This window comes from Vollenhovia emeryi, unplaced genomic scaffold, assembly GCF_000949405.1.
Source record: "Vollenhovia emeryi isolate VEMERY1.0 unplaced genomic scaffold, V.emery_V1.0 DF939384.1, whole genome shotgun sequence".
In the NCBI taxonomy this organism is placed as follows: Eukaryota; Metazoa; Arthropoda; class Insecta; order Hymenoptera; family Formicidae; genus Vollenhovia; species Vollenhovia emeryi.
Genome location: NW_011966982.1, coordinates 27,753 through 45,592, shown reverse-complemented (window position 1 = coordinate 45,592; position 17,840 = coordinate 27,753). Strand labels below are relative to the sequence as shown.

The 17,840-nt window shown below is 42.1% G+C and overlaps 5 protein-coding genes across 6 annotated transcripts; 2 read left to right on the top strand and 3 right to left on the bottom strand.

The window, feature by feature from the left end:
- The first annotated feature begins 441 nt into the window (after positions 1-441).
- Positions 442-1,979, top strand: LOC105558089 (39S ribosomal protein L38, mitochondrial). The gene is made up of 2 exons (XM_012005601.1): positions 442-1,818; positions 1,896-1,979. The coding sequence occupies exon 1, from the start codon at positions 604-606 to the stop codon at positions 1,804-1,806; it is 1,203 nt and encodes a 400-aa protein (XP_011860991.1). The 5' UTR covers positions 442-603; the 3' UTR covers positions 1,807-1,818; positions 1,896-1,979.
- Positions 1,887-4,740, bottom strand: LOC105558094. The gene is made up of 10 exons (XM_012005613.1): positions 4,534-4,740; positions 4,311-4,428; positions 4,152-4,185; positions 3,908-4,097; positions 3,527-3,775; positions 3,129-3,265; positions 2,894-3,042; positions 2,474-2,815; positions 2,077-2,238; positions 1,887-1,990 (listed from the first exon to the last, which is right to left on the bottom strand). The coding sequence occupies exons 1-10, from the start codon at positions 4,738-4,740 to the stop codon at positions 1,887-1,889; spliced, it is 1,692 nt and encodes a 563-aa protein (XP_011861003.1).
- Positions 4,741-4,764: 24 nt separating this feature from the next.
- Positions 4,765-11,366, bottom strand: LOC105558090 (locomotion-related protein Hikaru genki). The gene is made up of 10 exons (XM_012005602.1): positions 10,166-11,366; positions 8,709-8,797; positions 8,081-8,243; positions 7,669-7,839; positions 7,380-7,514; positions 7,099-7,242; positions 6,814-7,026; positions 6,346-6,549; positions 6,077-6,165; positions 4,765-5,938 (listed from the first exon to the last, which is right to left on the bottom strand). The coding sequence occupies exons 1-10, from the start codon at positions 10,260-10,262 to the stop codon at positions 5,822-5,824; spliced, it is 1,422 nt and encodes a 473-aa protein (XP_011860992.1). The 5' UTR covers positions 10,263-11,366; the 3' UTR covers positions 4,765-5,821.
- Positions 11,367-11,494: 128 nt separating this feature from the next.
- On the top strand, positions 11,495-14,528 carry LOC105558083. Its single transcript, XM_012005591.1, has 3 exons — positions 11,495-11,994; positions 12,926-13,317; positions 13,570-14,528. Exons 1-3 carry the CDS (start codon positions 11,905-11,907, stop codon positions 13,817-13,819), a joined length of 732 nt encoding a protein of 243 aa, XP_011860981.1. The 5' UTR covers positions 11,495-11,904; the 3' UTR covers positions 13,820-14,528.
- Positions 13,871-17,687, bottom strand: LOC105558084 (ras-related protein Rab-8A). Of its 2 annotated transcripts, XM_012005592.1 has the most exons (5): positions 17,016-17,687; positions 16,642-16,702; positions 16,168-16,513; positions 15,846-15,848; positions 13,871-15,250 (listed from the first exon to the last, which is right to left on the bottom strand). In XM_012005592.1, exons 1-5 carry the CDS (start codon positions 17,137-17,139, stop codon positions 15,152-15,154), a joined length of 633 nt encoding a protein of 210 aa, XP_011860982.1. In that variant the 5' UTR covers positions 17,140-17,687; the 3' UTR covers positions 13,871-15,151. The 2 variants fall into 2 exon arrangements, with proteins under 2 accessions (XP_011860982.1, XP_011860983.1); XM_012005593.1 differs by lacking the exon at positions 15,846-15,848 and having other exon boundaries at positions 17,016-17,684.
- Positions 17,688-17,840: the final 153 nt, after the last annotated feature.

Sequence of the window (17,840 nt, the reverse complement as noted above, 5' to 3'; positions counted from 1 at the left end):
TTTAGTAAATTACTAGGAATCCTGAATGCTGAGTGGTGCAATGATAGTAATTTACTAAATCGCAAGCAATCCAGCAGGAAAAATAGCATCGTCTGCAGCGGGCTTTATACAAGAAATGAGTAAAGACTTAAAAATTCATACATATGTATATGTATAATTATAAATAAGAAATTTATCATATTAAAAAAATTCTTATACAAAAGCATGTGTAAATCTATAAAATTATACAGAACTGTGTATAAAGCCCGCTGCAGACGATGCTATTTTTCCTGCTGGATTGCTTGCAATTTAGTAAATTACTATCATTGCACCAATCAGCATTCAGGATTCCTAGTAATTTACTAAATTGCAAGCAATCCAGCAGGAAAAATAGCATCGTCTGCAGCGGGCTTTATTGTATAAAATTATTGATATTCAAACTGTCGATCTAGAACTTCCGCGGACGACCGGCAGTCGGCGCTGGTCGGCGCCAACGACGTAATGAAGGAGGCCGAGGTAGAAGACCTAACCCCTTCAGATTTTTATCGGCGCTGATAAATAACACGATGCACTGCTGAACATTCCACTCGCGGCGAGCACGGGTGTACGTATATCTGTCGCGACATGTCGGTCAGACTTTTGCGCTGTCTCGAGCTCTTCGTTCCGCGGGGCCAGCATGTTCGTCACGGCTTTCGTGTACGGGGGAAACCGCCGACCGTCGCCCGTTCCCTGCGGCAGCGTCTCGAGGAGCGCAATTGGAAGGACCCGACGTTGCATTTCAAGGTGAACATCGGCTACCCGGTGCCCAGGAACACCAGGCGTTCGATAACGAGCAACTGGACGAGTGAGATCGCGGCGCGCAAGAACGACGCCGAGCTGGAGAAGTTGTCGCGCACGAGGCAGCTGCTGGTGGACCTGCGGACGGTGCGCGAGGACTGGCTGCGGACCGACGGGCCCTTCCACGCGCACAGACTGGCCAAGCACTACGGCGTCTACGACGACCTGTACGGGGACGCCTACTTTATGCCGACGGTCCCGCTGGACGTGAGCTATAATCTAGCGGACGACAAACTGGTAAGGGTCTACACCGGTAATGTGATCAAGCCGAGCGAAGCTTCCAGGGTGCCCGAGGTGACGTACGACGCGGAGGACGGGTCGCTGTGGACCCTGACAATGAGCACGCCGGACGGCCATCTGACCAGTGGCGACAGCGAGTACTGCCACTGGTTCGTCGGCAACATCCCTGGGAGTCGACTGCAGGAGGGCGAGGAACTGGTGGACTATCTGCAACCGATAGCGCCGTACGGCATCGGCTATTGCCGATACATCTTCGTGCTCTACAAGCAGGAGCGTCGCATGGACTTCTCGGAGTACAAGCGCGCCAAGCCCTGCTTGAGTCTGGAGGAGCGCAATTGGAGAACGCTGGACTTTTACAGGAGATATCAGGACGATCTGACGCCCGCCGGCCTGGCGTTCTTCCAATCCGATTGGGAGCCCTCGCTCCAGGAATTTTATTACAACGTATTAAAGACGAGAGTGCCGATATTCCGGTACAATTTCCCCGCGCCGTACATAAAAAAGCAAAAGTGGTTCCCCAAGAAGGAGCCCTTCAATATCTATCTGGACAAATACCGCGACCCCAAGCAGATAAAAAAGGAGTTTCTGCTGAGGAAGCTGAAGAAGGTTCACCCCTTCAACGGGCCGGATCTACAATTGAAGTTCCCGTTGGCCCACAACGATAGGAAGTACGTACCTTCCTGGCTGAAATTCGAGATGATAAAGAAGAGGCTGGGATACGGCCACGTTAACGAGCTCAACGAATACTAGATTGAGAATTCGGTAATGCACCATATTGTACTAACGAATGAAACTAATCGTTCGCGAGCTTTGCATTTTATTGTGACGAGTCATTCCAGTTTTAGGTGCGCCTCCAGAACCTGCCTGCTGTGTAACTTGATGTCAGCCCGCGTTGGAACAGTGGCGTCGATCGTCTCGTGTTCGACCAACAGCTCTGCGAATCGTGTGTGTGTGTGAGACTTGTATAGAGAAAGAGTCGATAAAATTGTCAATTTATAGACACAGACAGATGTGACGTACCAATTTGTTCCTCTTTACCGGTCCCGAATATCAAACCGGAATTATAATTCGACACGTAGGTGTGATAAAGGTCGCGAGCTTTGTCCTCCTGCTCGAGCTCGAAATTGCTGATATTGAAGAGAACGCCTATTTTTCTGCTGATCCTCGACAGCAGCGTCAATACTATATGAAAATCACGTCGACAAATTGTTACTCTAGCAACTTGATGTCTTAAGGTCGTTCTACATTAGTCGCATCTTAGCGTCGCAAGGGTCGTAGACTAGTTATAAGTCAACGCTGATTGGCCGAATCTATGATTTGCGACGCTTGCGACGCTGCGATACGGTCAATGTAGAACCAGCCTTAAGGAGGACAAGATTCGAATTCGCATTTAATTAATAATTGCAACTTCCTTTACCATCGGTGTCCATTCCTTCAATTTCCGCCAGCACGTCGCGCTCGTCCATACTTTCTTTACCATTCACTATCGGTTCTTTCTTATTTTTTACCAGCTTCCTCACCGCTCCTTTGTCGGTGTATCTCACGCAAAGCAACATTGTGTTCATACTCTGCAGGGCCGCTTTGACATTCGTGAGCAATTCGCTATGAGCTTTTATTTGTTCCTTGAGATCCTTCTCACGTTTCTTCTCGATTTCGATTTGTTCTAATATATCTTGTGTACCATCTATCTTATACCTGAGATGTTTCAAATTATTAATTTGCGCTCGACGAGGTGAACGACGTATACTTTTATCAGTAAAATATCAGTAATTAATAGCATTCCTTTCTAATACATTAATTGTGCTCAATACTTTATCATGTCTTGCGGCAATTATTTACTGTTCTGTTGCCGTTTTTGTGGAGTGCTTAAGACCCTCGAGAACTTGTACAGCCTGGTTTTTCTTGCTCAGTAAAACCTCGCGGTTCTTTATATTGATGTCTAATCGCGCTAGCAAAGCTGTCCTCTGCTCGGATTGATTTTCAAGTCTGATCGCAGGAAGGAGACGTAGTTTATAGTGACGCAAAATTATAAATACTATGGAAAAAGATATATGGAGACCAAAATGAAATACCTCGATAACAGATCGTGATATGAGCGCACGAGTAGAACTTCTTTCACTTTGGTACAGACATTTTCCAATTGTACTAGCTGACCTTCTAATAATTTGGCGAGCACATCGGTGTCTTTTGTCGCAAAAACGTGAACGCTCTGTATGTTGCAAGAGAATATTTGCTTATACTAAATACTGAATCTCTTCATCGTACAAGTTATATGTATATATTAAGTTGATAGGTAGGTACTTTAAAACTTTATCTAAAGACTTTGTAAATAGCATATCTATCAACTTGACACGTAAATTCTTCAACTGATTTAGGTATATTTTACCAAAGTTTTATTATAGTTGTAATTGTTTCTTACAATCTTGCAGAGAGAGGGATCAACAGACCCTTCGGTCTTGTAATTACTCACCTCGACACGCACTAACGATTGCGCGTAGGCCCACAGATCTTTCACCTGACTGTGTACAGTACTCAGCATTTGCTCTCTGATTTTCATATTACGCAGGACGACCCGAGACATTCGTTTGTACTTCTGTCTGATGTCGTCGAGATTTTCCGCCGCCAGCTGACCCATCACTGTCACCTTCAACATCGCTTTGCATTGGGAAGATTGGTTCTTTTTCAAGATGTTCAACAGGGTATCGAAAAATATCGCGTCCTACAAAGATTTCGCAGGAACGAGAATGACGTGGTCGCATCGAAAGATCTTTAAATTATCGAACTCCTCATGCTTTTGAGATACAAATAATCATCGGAATGCGCCACTTGTATTTAATAATCGAAGATTTACTTTTCTCAGGATATTTTGCATCGACAAGTATGTCGATTGTATGTCTTTCGCCGCGTTGTGTTTCGCGATGGATCGCTGTAATTGCGCTATCAATCGTTGCTGCTCGCAGTTCGGTAGATATTCGCTTTGCTCCTCGAGCTCGGCCGACAGATCGTTGCATTTCAGCTGGCCATTCGGTGAACGAGGAAATCTTTATGGCTCAAAGTTAGCGCAAAACATGTACGCGAATCTTAATATTACATACCGAGTACATAAAGAACGCCATAATATTACAATATCTTAGTACATTAATATTCTAATGGGTATCTAACTTAATCTCATATATAAATATGTGAGCACTTTACTAATTATCATTTCAATCGTAGGGTATATTGAACATTTATTACGTCGCGTAAAAATCAGCCTGTAATTTCTACCTGTAATTCGACACCTCGCTCCAGTTTTTTCTTTTTCTCGTAGTAGAGCCTGTCCAAGAATCGACGTTTCAAATTGCAATCTTGACATACCGCTGCATAAATTTCCTACGGGATTTTCATATTACAGTTTATCCCAGAATTATCCTTATAGAATTCGAGTCACTTTTTAAAAATTCCAAGGCAATGTTGGTCTACGGATCTTAATCTTACGGATGGTTTCAGGTGATTAAACGCCAAACAAAATCTTCGGTCGCTCAGCAATCTGAGGATACGTTGTCTACCGTCATCGCGGAGATCGTTGACAATTTCGCGATCTCTCTTAACGTCTACTTCTAGAGACGCGACTTTCCTTGATACTATCGATTTCAATTTCGTCGCTTGCGACAGCTGTAGCTTCTTGTCGTGCGCTGGATACATCGGAACAATAAAGTATAACGATTTAGAGTTTATATTCTTTACTGAGCTACTTTGAAAAGAATTTTGGAAATGTCAAGAGGGAATTCTTGCACAATATTCTATCTTATATATGTCTCAAAAAATTCTATTCTAATTATCAATATAGAAATAGTATTGTCATAAATATATCATCTGTAGAAACGTTTCTCTAACATTGTATACTCTAACATTCTATTATCTATTTTAAAAGTAAAATAAGACTATTAATATTAATCCTAAGATAAATCTTGTTCTAAATATCTATTGTTCTATCTAATTAAGTTAGAAGCAGAGATATGTCTATTCCAATTCATGTGGGTGACAGATAATTAATTTTAAACAATGCTTAACCGTGTAACTTCAAAATTCCACGATATCGACTTATTTTGTCTTTGATAAGCCATGTCTTCACTTGTATTTCTTTAGGAGCTTTTGCGCGACCCATTTCCCCGACGTTCTTTGACCTTTGATGGAGTGCAACATCGAGTATTAGACATCACATCACGCGCAAGCGAGGAAATTGTCATTAACCGATTAATTGCGCGCTGCATTCCAGTTATTATGGCAACGAGAACGGTAACTATGTCAGCCGCTAACATTTTAACACTCGTTTGACATCTATCCGGTAGTGAGAGGAAACGGTATCGCGCTTTATCATGAAAAATAAATGGAAATGGTCGTGAGAAAATATTTATTAGGGGCGTATTAAGAAAAAGGGATTTGCTTTTATTAAAATCGTTGTACGTCCGGAAGAGAATTATAAACCAAGTGGCCGCTCCGTGATCGACGTTTAACGCAAATCGCTCCTTCCATTGGCAACTACTCGTGATTATTTGTCGACTCGACGAATCGTAACTGTAACTATACTCGTCACTCGATAATATTAACTTTACGTAACGTGTCTACCCTTGGAAACAAAATGAGTGCTTGACGCCTTTCCACGTTTCTTTTAGTACCGAAATGTACGTTTGCTACCCGTATAATGAATATCGAATGTCCATGTAAGATAAAATAGCATAAGTAGTCCGTGAGGATTCTTGAGTATTCGATCCATATTCGCTCATCAAACCTCTTTGTAAGATCGACAGGGTGGCGGCGGTGCGCTCCAAATGCCATTTTCCCGACACGACGGCTTCTTCACTGGCTCCAGAGGAGTCACGTAGCCAGGCGAGCACGTTACCTGTTTCAAATATTAATTATCTGTTTAAATTATCAAATTCCAAATTTCAGAATTACATTTCAATAATTTTGAAAATTCTATTTTATTAATATTTATGCTCTAATCTCCCTATTGTTTGACAAAGGAAAATCTATTCACCTGTATATTATCTCCTGGTTTGTACCAAAACTTAAGAGGAGCGATTCGGCCATGAGGAGGATCACCTGGGTAAGGACACCTTACTTTACCTGAAATGTCACATAACCGATTAATTTGTTGTTTGAGAATCTCAACGAACGGCACATTAATTTTCTTAGTGCTATCGTTCTTTATAAAATTACAGAATGAAGGGGCGCAATCATTTCACGCTGATTATACTCGAAGTATAGAAGATTATAAAACTTACAATTAGCTGTAAGGATACTCACATACGGGCGGATCGTGAGTCCAAGTACCGTTCTCAGTGCATATAGTAGCCGCTTCTCCTATCAATTGGTGACCTGGTTGACAGGCGAATCTCACTAAGGCGCCAACTTTGTATGTCCGCACGTGATTCTGCTTTTTATTAGAATATCGCGGTTGCTCGACGATGCGTCCACTTTGTGGCGTTTCCGGTACAGGACAAGTGATCTCTGCAGACGTCATCGTTTGTTAACTATAGCATTATTTTTGCGAAGATCATAATTTTATATCTCTCTAATCAAAATTCAATATTGACTTCATAAAGAACCTTTTCCTAAAGGATGTACTTTCGTAATTAAAAGAAGTTAAGTTTTAAAAAATTATAGTCATTATTATATTGTTTAGAATGTTGCAATATCTTTTTGAAGACACGTTTATAATTATTATCTAAAGAATTCTTTCAAGGTAGAATTATTCCAAAATGATTGTTTTACTTTGACAACTCGGCATAGATCCATTCCATTTGCCGTCCCCTTCGCATGTCATGCTCTGCGAGCCCAAAAGCTTGTATCCCCACATGCAGGTGAAGACGGCCTTCTCGCCATAGGTGTTATTGTGCTCGTTCAATTGCAGCAACGCGTTGTCTTGGATATTTATCTCTGAACACCTGATCGTCTCGCAATGCGGCACCTCCGTCGACCATTTACCTGCAAGAACACAATTTTTTAAAAAATTTTCACATCTAATTGTGCTCGCCGAAAACAAACGTCGCTTCGTACCATTGTACTGGCATGTGATGCTGGAGGCACCTTCTAATCTGTATCCCGCTGGACACTCGAACACGGCACTATGTCCCATTCGGCTACCCTCGATGCGACTGACTAACGGCGGCTCCGGGGCATCCAGTACCGGGCATTGAACGTCTGCAAAATTGAAGTCATACGATAGGGAATTACCGTCGTTATTGAACGCTGATCAATATTGGTGCAACAAATTCTAAGGACGAATTCTAGCTTCAACAAATTCGTTGATTCTACAAGATGTAACTCAGTAGCCGTACCTATGACGCGAACTCTTATAGAGTTGTTCAATCCCTGAGGTGTGGTACACGTGTACATTCCGGAATCTTGAGGCTTGGCATAGTACATCGACAGGCGGAACTTCCAGTTCCTTTCCCGTGGAGCGATCGCCCATCCTAGGACGAGTAAGTAAAATATAAATCATTGAAGAACGAATGTTCAAAATCATTAAACTGAAAAAGATCTCATCTTTAAATCTTAACGCGTTTCAGTGGATGCAAAAGTTCAAGGTCTCCTTTTTCAGATTTGCGATAATTCCCGGTGACTCACCCGTCAGATACCGGCGGGCTGAATTCCACGTCCATACGGGGTTGCCCAGCTTCCTGGCGAAGAGACACTCCAGATGCAGGATACTTCCTGGGTAGACGGCGAGTGCACCGGTCGGCTCTACTACGGCCGAGCCAGCAGGTAGACCGAAGACGATGGTCGGCGGTACATCTTCTGTTGATCCTCGGACAACGCGAGGATCGAAATTAGAAAGGCATTTGTTAACGACGACCCGTACAACGCAAAGAACCGGGACATCGAAAGATGTTTAAGTATATATTCCGAGTGTACTTTTCATCAGTCACTTTCTGAATTGGAGTAGACAGTTAAATAGACATCTGCTGTTCTTGCAGGATCTTCCAGACACTTGCGTTGTATTTAAGTCTAAAATTATATACGAGACATTACGACGTACCAGTGTAATTGGAGATCGCCGTGGTAGGCACGCAGTAAGGTGTCTTTCCGTCCCACGCGCCGTTGTGGCAGTGCAACGAAGAATCGCCGATGAACTTGTATTTACCTATCTCTCGACATCTCACCATGAGCCGTTCGTTATTAGGTACGCCGATCGTGTCTACCTGTAACATACATTTGTTCTTTAAAATATTTGAGACCGAAAATTAGAATGTAATGAGGAAACTCCTGACTTTTCAACATTTTTAACTCCGTCGGGTTTCTTCGTATTTTTCACCTAAAATTTTTTTACTCTTAACTGCAACGTGAAGCTTTACAGCCGACGGATGATAAAACTTAAAATATTTAATTTACCGTGTAAAAAGGAGAGTAGGCTTATATTTTTACTGATTACTTTTTTCAGCAACTAAATTCTCGAAAATTGTAGTTAATTAACGGTATTAATTATAGCCGTATTAAATGTGCAGATTCAAATGTGAGGATCTTTGCAATAAGACTTTAAGTTTACTTATTGTACTTATTTTTATGTATGTACATTTTTTAATTTGCTTCCTTATTACCGATAACTTATCAAGTTTCAATGTTAACAATTGTACTGCCAAAGAAAAGCATGGAAGTGATATACTCACAGATATAGTGAGATGTTTATAGGTGACGATAAGAAGAGGATGAAGGCCTTTCAATACGCAAATACCTCCCCGTTCCAAATTCTCGGTATCTGGAAGCATGTACGACATGTTTTGGAGAATTTAAAATTGTATCTTTTAGTTCGCGCACGCTCGCTCACACCCTCGCAACAGCGTCCGGAGATCGATCACGTTTTATAGCGGCTTGCGCGATGAACGCCGAAATAGAGATCGATCGGACTCGATCGCGTGGTACACAACGAAACCGTGGTTGCATTATCATCGCGTCTGATGGTGCTAAAGGGTTGCACGTGCTTTCCCTTGAATGTTACTTTGAGATAACTTGAGTCTTCATCATCATGACCGGCTCTACAGCCCCAAGTGGGCCCTGGCCTTCATAATAAATTGCCTCCATCCGAAGCTCATTGTGTGTATTCGCGACGGTGAATTTTTACGGTGAGGGGTTGTTAGCCTCTCGCCAACCCTCTTTTCGGAGGACAGGGATATGTATGGCAGGATACTCTCGGTAGTTTCCACTTCTCTCCGAGAGAAGTCCGAAAAAACCAGCGGTATCCGTGGGTGAATTTGAGCTCGGAACTTCTCGTTCATTTGTTTACTAAGCAGCGCACATTTCTCTACGCCACGCTCGTCACACTAACTTAAGTCTTAACAAATAGAAAATTGTGGATCTTTCTGTAAAATGATACAATTAAAACTAACTGGAATAAAGATTAATCTCGTGTGCTAAAAATTCAAAATTGTAAATAGTAATTTATATTTCTTGAAGTTGAAATCCGGTTTTTGAAATCTCCGTTTTCTCTTTTACGTGTATTGAGAAGAGATTTACACGAAATATCACATTTCAAGTAAATTATGATAAAATAGATACAATTAATATTTTCCTTCGAAGGAAAATAATATATTTGTATGGATCTTTAAACAGAAACACAGAATCTCTCATTTAAAATCAGTTGTCTTGATGCAATCATCAATCAACGGTCCTTGTAATAATTTCAGGAACTTAACAAATTCTATCTCAAGCAGACCACTTACGTTTAGTAAATGTTTAGAAAATGTTCACCCAATATGTCTTCATGCATAAAAATACATATGATATACGTTTTATACGCCATAAAAACTTAAATGAAATCGTCGAAATACCTCGTGTAAAAACAGTATTTAAAATTAGTCAAGAAACATTGAGATAGACGTTATAAAACATTTTTATGATCCATTAAATAATTTAAAAAGAGATTTAAACGCTTATTTTTCTACCTTACGCGTTTAAAATGAATTGGTAACATTTATTAAACGTAACTGTGTCGCTTGGAGCCTTCGATATCTGTGTTCGATCCTTTAATTACTCCGGAGTATTCCTTATCAATTCCGCCGTTCTTTAAAAGTCGACTTTCCATTGCAGGGACCCGCACGGGGATATCCTGCGGACGATGTGCACGCACCTATGCACTTGATATTCAGCGTGAGCAGGAGCAACGTCGTGGTCGCTATCGCGGCGACACGTGCACGGGTCCTTCCTGAACGGTCGTCGCGCGGCATGCTGCTGGTGTCCTGGCAGACCCCGGTCACGCAGGACCATGATTAACGACGACGAGGGACGCTAACGCGGCGTGGTAGCGAGGCGGACGCATGATCGCGCGTCGCCGATCGGCCCCGGCTGCCGTCACGCGGCCCCGCTCATTATCTCGCGCCGAACCGGAAGGACACACTCTCTCGCGTCAGCACCGAGCCCGATTATCACACCCTGCAATCGGATGCGGGAGCGTGCGACGATACGCTAGCAACAACGTCGATACTAAACATCCATAATCGGCGGGGGTGGCCCGAGACTCGCTATTCCGAGGGATGCGCATGCGGCCACCCCCTGTTCTTTATCCCCGTCTCTCGCTCTCTCGCTCTCTCCGTCTCTTTTCTCATCGCCGCTGCTTTCAACCCAGAACTCCATTTGGTCCATGTGCCAGATCTGTAATTCTGGCCGCGGATGTACAGGGTGATAACGTTCACCGATTCTGTAAAGTTTACAATGATAAACAGGAAGTTCTAAGTAGCTCGCTAAGTGACTAATCTCGAGCAGATTCTAGTAATATCATTTATGTAGCATTATCCAGTCGGATAAACATTAAATAATATTTAATTGTATGAAAAATTGCAGAGATTGGCTCATTAAATTAGATGTGAACAGCGGCGTATAAAGAGGCCCATTGTTGAAGTGTTCAATTTTTAATGAGAGATCCTTTCGGATTCTCTTTGCTGTTTACAATTGTATAAAGCGCAAGTGATGAAACGAGGCACCCTGTAGACGGATCCTATATAGAGGTGTTATCGCGAGAAGAGATCTCTGAATCACTTTGTTCCTGTTTTAAGCATCTGTGACCTATTTTTCCGTTTCTTTTTGGAGAGTTAATACAGCAGTACATGAGAATGAAAAATGAAGAGACGCTCGGGCATTATTCGAGTGTTTTAAGAGCGAAAAATGAAAATGAAACCAGGTACAAATGCGAGCTCGGGTACAGCCAAGATTTACGAGAGCGGGAAAGGACGCACCGTGTGTGTAAAACAAGATAAGATTATATCAAATATATTAACAAATGGATAATAGAACAAGTTAGATATACATTACACATATTTATTAGACATATACATATATATGATATACAAATTTGTTTAATCTTAATGCATATATTACATTTTCATTATTTTTAATCTAATTATTTTTATTCGTTATATATAACAAATAAATAAGAAAATAAGATAGATAAAAAATGTAAACATATATATGTATATCAGAATTAAATATTCGATGTTATATTCGGGAAAGAAATCGCGATCTCATTGATATTCGATCAATCCCATAGTTGTACTACATTTGAAAACTCGCGGTTTGCCTTCCTACATGAAGGTAATCGCAAATGCGAGAATTAGAGCCGAGGGCTTCAGACGAGTTCCACGTAAAATAATAATCATGTCCCGGGTACCGGGAACGAAAATACATCTCTTGCAGGTAGTGTAAACGTATAACGTTCCATCGTCATTAGTCATTCAAATCAAACTTCTTATTTGTAAACCTGTCGGCTGCCTTCTCTACTTGAAGACAGTTGCAAGCGTGCAAATTACAGTTTATTTCAGGCGCGATCCGCGTTAATTAGCAATTACACTCCAAGGCGAGCGTACGTAGCGAATTATGGACGATGGAAATAGACTGAGCATGCAGGACGTCTCTCAACTGGAGCGGCAATTTCGTGAAAAGTTCTACGAGTTGCAGAGCAACGCGGTGAATAATGCGACTGGCCATATTGATTAACACTCGAAGCGCACTTAACCCTTTGCGCCCAGCATGGACCTATATATGTTCTTAAATCAATTCACGAATATCAATGGACATGCGGAGATACTGCAGGATGATACGTGGATGTTTAGAGCGTACTTTTGGACGCGACTTTGAACGAACTGCGATTAATTTAATCGGCGATTAATAAGCAATACGTGTACCAGTTTGCGTCCATGTGGATAGAATGATTAATTTTTTATTGTTTTAATACTTAGAGAGAGAGAGAGAGAGAGAGAGAGAGAGAGAGAGAGAGAGAGAGAGAGAGAGAGAGAGAGAGAGAGAGAGAGAGAGAGAAGGGAATTTTAAATTAAGGCTACGAATTATACAGCTGGAAATTTTGCAATTCTGCAGGTTGAATTAAATATTAATTGGAATTTGGCCGACATCACTCTGAGGGTCATGTTGGTAAAATCTAGACCGGCATGGATAGAATAATCAATTTTTGTTAAATATGAGAAAAGAAAGACTAGATTAGAGACGACGAATATGTTAAACAATTAATTCTAATGTAATTGTATTAATTAAAATTTTTGCTGTAGGCAATTCTGCCGATGGAATTTATTGATTGAGTTAATCGAAGCTCGATGCAAAGTCGTCTCCAATTACGAATATGACGCAGTTCTTTGTCTGAACAAAAATGTTATTCTCTATTTTAAAATTCCTAGATAACTCAAGTGATGCTGATTCTTAATGAAAGTATTCTTAATCAAGTATCGCATTAAAAGATTCTTAACCCTTTATTCAAATCGAGAAGTTTCGTAATAATATTAAAATAAGAATTATTTCTTTTAATAAAAAGAAATAAACAAGTGCTTTTTACGGTGGCTGGTTCCATTATCAGTTATGTAATACGAATTGTACATTTCGAGAATAGAACACCCTGCAGACGATGCAGAAGGAACTTCTGGAAGCTCGTCACGCTTTATACAGCACGGAGTTGGAGTTGGAAAAAGAACGCGGTATCTCCTACGAGCTGAAGATGCGTCTGAGAGTGGTCACGGAGATGGCGAATGAGTCGCAGCAGCAGCAAACAAAAGATCAGGTGGAAACTGTTCAGCTACGAGTGAAGTATGAGACGATGGCGAAACAATACGGGTCCCTGATGAGTCAGGCCGCAGCCGCAAAGGTGCACGAGGCCGAGTGTAAAATTAAAATACGCAGCTTAGAGGAAAACTTGCGTCAGAAGGAGGCGAGTAACAAGAGAATGGAACAGACGTTGAGGCAGCTTGAACGTGACAATGCGCGCGTTATTGCCGCTGTCGATCAGTACGTTGACTCCTCGTTTGACTTCCTCGTGAATGCGTCAAATATTCAGTGTTCTCGACTGAGTCCTCTTACAGCAACAATTAAATGAAACATTCAATCTTATACAACGTTACATAGAATCTGTATACGCGACTTTGCTTCCAATCCTAGCTCATCATAGTAGATTCTCCGATCGATTTTCGGCCACGATAACATCAATAATGAAGCGAAAATGTAATCTTGTAGATAAATAATTCATCCTTGACCTTTTAGCAAAATCACGAAACTTAAAGACGAGCATCAGCACCTGCAGAAATCCTGCAAAGAGATTATTATCTTCAATCAGCGCTTACAAACCGTCGGTCTATGCGCGCACGCGATACACCAAAAGAACCAAGCGAAAATCAATGATTTGGAACACAAGCTAGCCTCGACGACGGTCAAGAACGCGGACCCCGCGGAAGAATCTGTAAATCATCGCGCACATCCGAGCATCGGACAATTATCTCGGCCATCTACATAAAGTATAACGGGATAGGAGTTTATCAATAAATATACTGACACGTGTTACGTACAGGATTAATAAAAAATGTATTATATAATAATCGTTTGTATATTTAAGTATAAGTTGAACAAGTTCCGATGGTAAAAATGCAAACTTGCAAGATGCACATCATGACAACCAGCGAACGAAGATTTGTTTATTCATTCTTTTTTTTCCACTACAGATCCCTGTAAACAAGTCTAATTCTATATGCAAAGCAAGTCCGCCGGAAGATAAGCTTCGCGCACTTATGCTCGTTTCCTCTTTTTTTTCATTTTAGACCTAATAAAAATTCTATGACTATCCGTGATATAACAAAATTGTTACTATAAAGTTCTTGTTCAATTCGTCACAAGGCATTTTCGTTATGTCAGTTAATGCTCTTAGTACACTTTACGTTTTCCCGTTAATTTTGTGAAAAAGCTATATTCGCTTAGTAACAGTATAAAAACGATTGTGATACCTATACTGCTTAATCTTATTTTTTCCCTTACTTTTAGTCATTGTATGTGATGTTGTATGGTGTGTGATGCATGTTTCTATACACATAGATATATGTATATATACATATACATATATGTATATGTATTTATGTGTATACATACGTTTATAGACACATGGTCCTTCGATAAGAGAAACACGCGATGTAAATCAGGTTGAAATATAAATTGCAGAATTTCGTGCATAAGAAGTTGTATACTTCATCCCATTGCCATAAAAAATTAAGTAACACATACTTTTACACTTAATAGCGATTTCGATTAAAAAAAAAAAGAAGTCAACCATTACCCTTGATACAAGAAAACCAGAGGAGAAGTTCATTGTGTGTTTAATATATCACATCTGACATGATTTTCACCTGATATTTAATAAATTACATTATAAATTCCTTAAGAGACGCAGCAAGACATTGGATCACATTACGGTCATAACTTAAATTACCGCGGGACTACTTCGTCTAAGTCCATTTATTTATATCGATTAACAAGTAGAATATTTATATAACAGACTGCAGCAGTTTCATTCAACTAAAAAACAATACATCCTCTTCTCTACAATAAAAATATAAAAGTTTCAATACTTTCTCCTCTGAGGGTTCTTCGGCAGAAAAAAAATACATTCATGCAAATAATTTCCGAGTCTTTAATACGACGTGATAACGTTTCATTGTCAAGGAATAAACCCACTATACCCGATATTTGGGATGTGAAGAGTTCCACAGAACATCGGTTTTGTTCGACGAAATGAACATAAGTAAATAATGATAGTAAATAGATGCGCCTCCTTGAACAGTTGAAAATATTTGGGGGGTCAGAGTATAATACAACGGGCGAGCCAACTAGGTGGCTTCCTCTGTGGTTCCGAAGCTTTCAACTGATGGCCGCCGCCTTTCGGTGGATTCGATGCCTCCTGTGCAAAACAAGACACGGAATTAGCTGGATGCACGACATCAATTGAACAGGTATAATTAGTGCACGAAAATTTCATCAGAATCTCACGCCATTTTCGGCTCATAACCAGACAAAATGTTATTCGTTGCTCAGTCCAGCAGTTATTTAATGTGTTACACTCGATGCAAACTAACAGACTGCGTTTTATCATTGCATTTGCTTCATTATTAGACATATTTATCGCAAAGTTAATTGTGAGTGACGTAACGTAAACCCAGATATTAAGCAAACTTAGTGCAGTGGAATGCAAAAGTGACAGGCATACTTCTCAAGCAAGACATGTAGATCGGAATTTATATCAGAGGTGCAAGGAATATTTGAAGCAGATGATACTGTTTAAGTTAATACAGATCGAATGATTAGCGTATTCGCAATATTCTTTTAGCAGGCGTTTGCTCGCAACGCGATAGTCAAGATAAATTAATGAACAGTAGCCACAGATGGTACAAGATGCAGTGATACGTCATCACAGAATGTTGTTGTTAGTTAACTAAGTTACGTAGATATAGAACACGAGATGCATAATTAACTAAACGGTGTACGAAGAGAGTTACCTTCTGCCAAGATAGCCAGCACCAAACACAGAGAAACAGAGACAGGAAACAGAGAAACAGTGGTTATTTCGTAGTACACGTAAGAAAATATGTTTGTAAGTGAAAACCGTACGATTTAAGCGTATCTCGCCCTAATTTATATTATATCAATTATTAACAGCTATCGAGCTTCAGATGTGACGGACTTGACGTGTTGAAATACTGATTGCAGCATATCATTACAGGGAAATATCAAATATTGATTACAGAAATAATCTATGTTTGGACAATCAATATCCACAATCTGGTTGAAGTGTATACGGTATGATTCATGTCTCCTCACCAGTTTCTTCTCCATCTTTGCTTTGATATCGCGTGCCAGAGTATAAAAAGCTTCTTCCACATTGATACTAGACTTGGCCGAGGTTTCCATAAACTTAATGCCGTACTCGACAGCCAGTTGCTCGCCCCTCTCCTTAGTCACTTGCCTCTTGTCTGTAAGCTCACACTTATTGCCTAATAACATCTTCTCAACGTCCGCCGACGCGTTCTCCTCTATATTACGAATCCAGTTTTTTATGTTTTCGAAACTTTTGTCGTTCGTAACGTCGTACACCAACATGATCCCCATCGCGCCACGATAGTAAGCCGTGGTGATGGTGCGAAACCTTTCTTGTCCAGCGGTGTCCCTGCAAGCGCCAATACACATCCGCTAAGTCGCATCGCACATGATCCGCAGCACAACTTACAGACTTTGTTAAATATACTCGGTACAAATTGAACGGCAGGGGGAGAAGGGCGCGAGGCGTATATTTACCATATTTGTAGCTTGATTTTCTTGCCGTCCAGTTCGATGGTACGAATCTTGAAGTCAATGCCTGAAACGTAGAGAATGAGACAGTGAATCGAGATCCAGGAGGGCAGCCTCGCCGGGCACGCGGCACAGAATGAATCACGTCACTGTGAGCGGCGCGGCATAATGTGCCCTTTGTCCACTATCGAGTGATGACATTCGGTCCCGCGCGCGCGGTGGCGGGCGATCTTCCCCGAAGACACACCCCGGTCCGCGCGCGGCGCCGCGCGGCCAGCGATTAACGAGGAGCGCGCGAACGCGAGGTCGGGGATCGCGGGGACGGTGGGGGAGGAGACGGGGAAGGTCAGGACGACCAGCGTGCCGATCGGCAAACGTACCGATGGTCGAGATGAAGGTGGTGTTAAACGCGTCCTCGGAGAAGCGGAACAGCACGCAGGTCTTGCCCACGCCGGAGTCGCCGATCAGCAGCAGCTTGAATAAATAATCGTACGTCTTTGCCATTGTCGTCGCGTCGCGTGGGCCGCCGCCGAGACCTCCCCGGGCGACGATTATCGGCTCACCACGTCGGGCCTTCGGGCGCCGCGCGGACGGTACTTCCTGGGCGTTCGCGACGGACCCACCAACCTCGCAAGACCAGCTGGCCGAGTCTCTCTGTCTCACTCTCCCTCAACCTGTCGCCCTCTACCTTTTTCTCTCTCGCTCTCCCCCCCTTTCTCACTCTCTCTTCCTCGCCGCTCGCCAGAGAATTAGATGTCTAACCGCCTCGTCCGCGGGACATTTGACGAAGCGCGTTCTCCTTCCTTCGACGCTCGCTCTCTCGCTCTCCTTCCGTCTCTCCTTCTCTGCCTGCTCTCGGGAGCTCCTCGACTTTTCGTACGCGATGACAGCACCGCGACGGGCGGTGACGCGTGGCTCTACACGCGCGGGAGAAGGGGGCTCGCTTGCGTTTACCCTCGTGCACGCTCGCGACCGCGCGACCGCGAATTAACGAAGCGGATTAATCGCGCGAAACACATCTGTCACGTAAACGCGGTGACAGACCGTCCCGACCATGGACTTGAAGGACGGAGAGTTAGGGCCGGGGGGTTGAAGCCTTGGTGGGGAAGGGGACTTAGCTTTCAGCCATCTTGTTAGGCGCCATTAGTGCTGCTATCTCTTGAGTATGTGCAATATTACTTTTGAGTCCTTTGACTAGTCAAAGG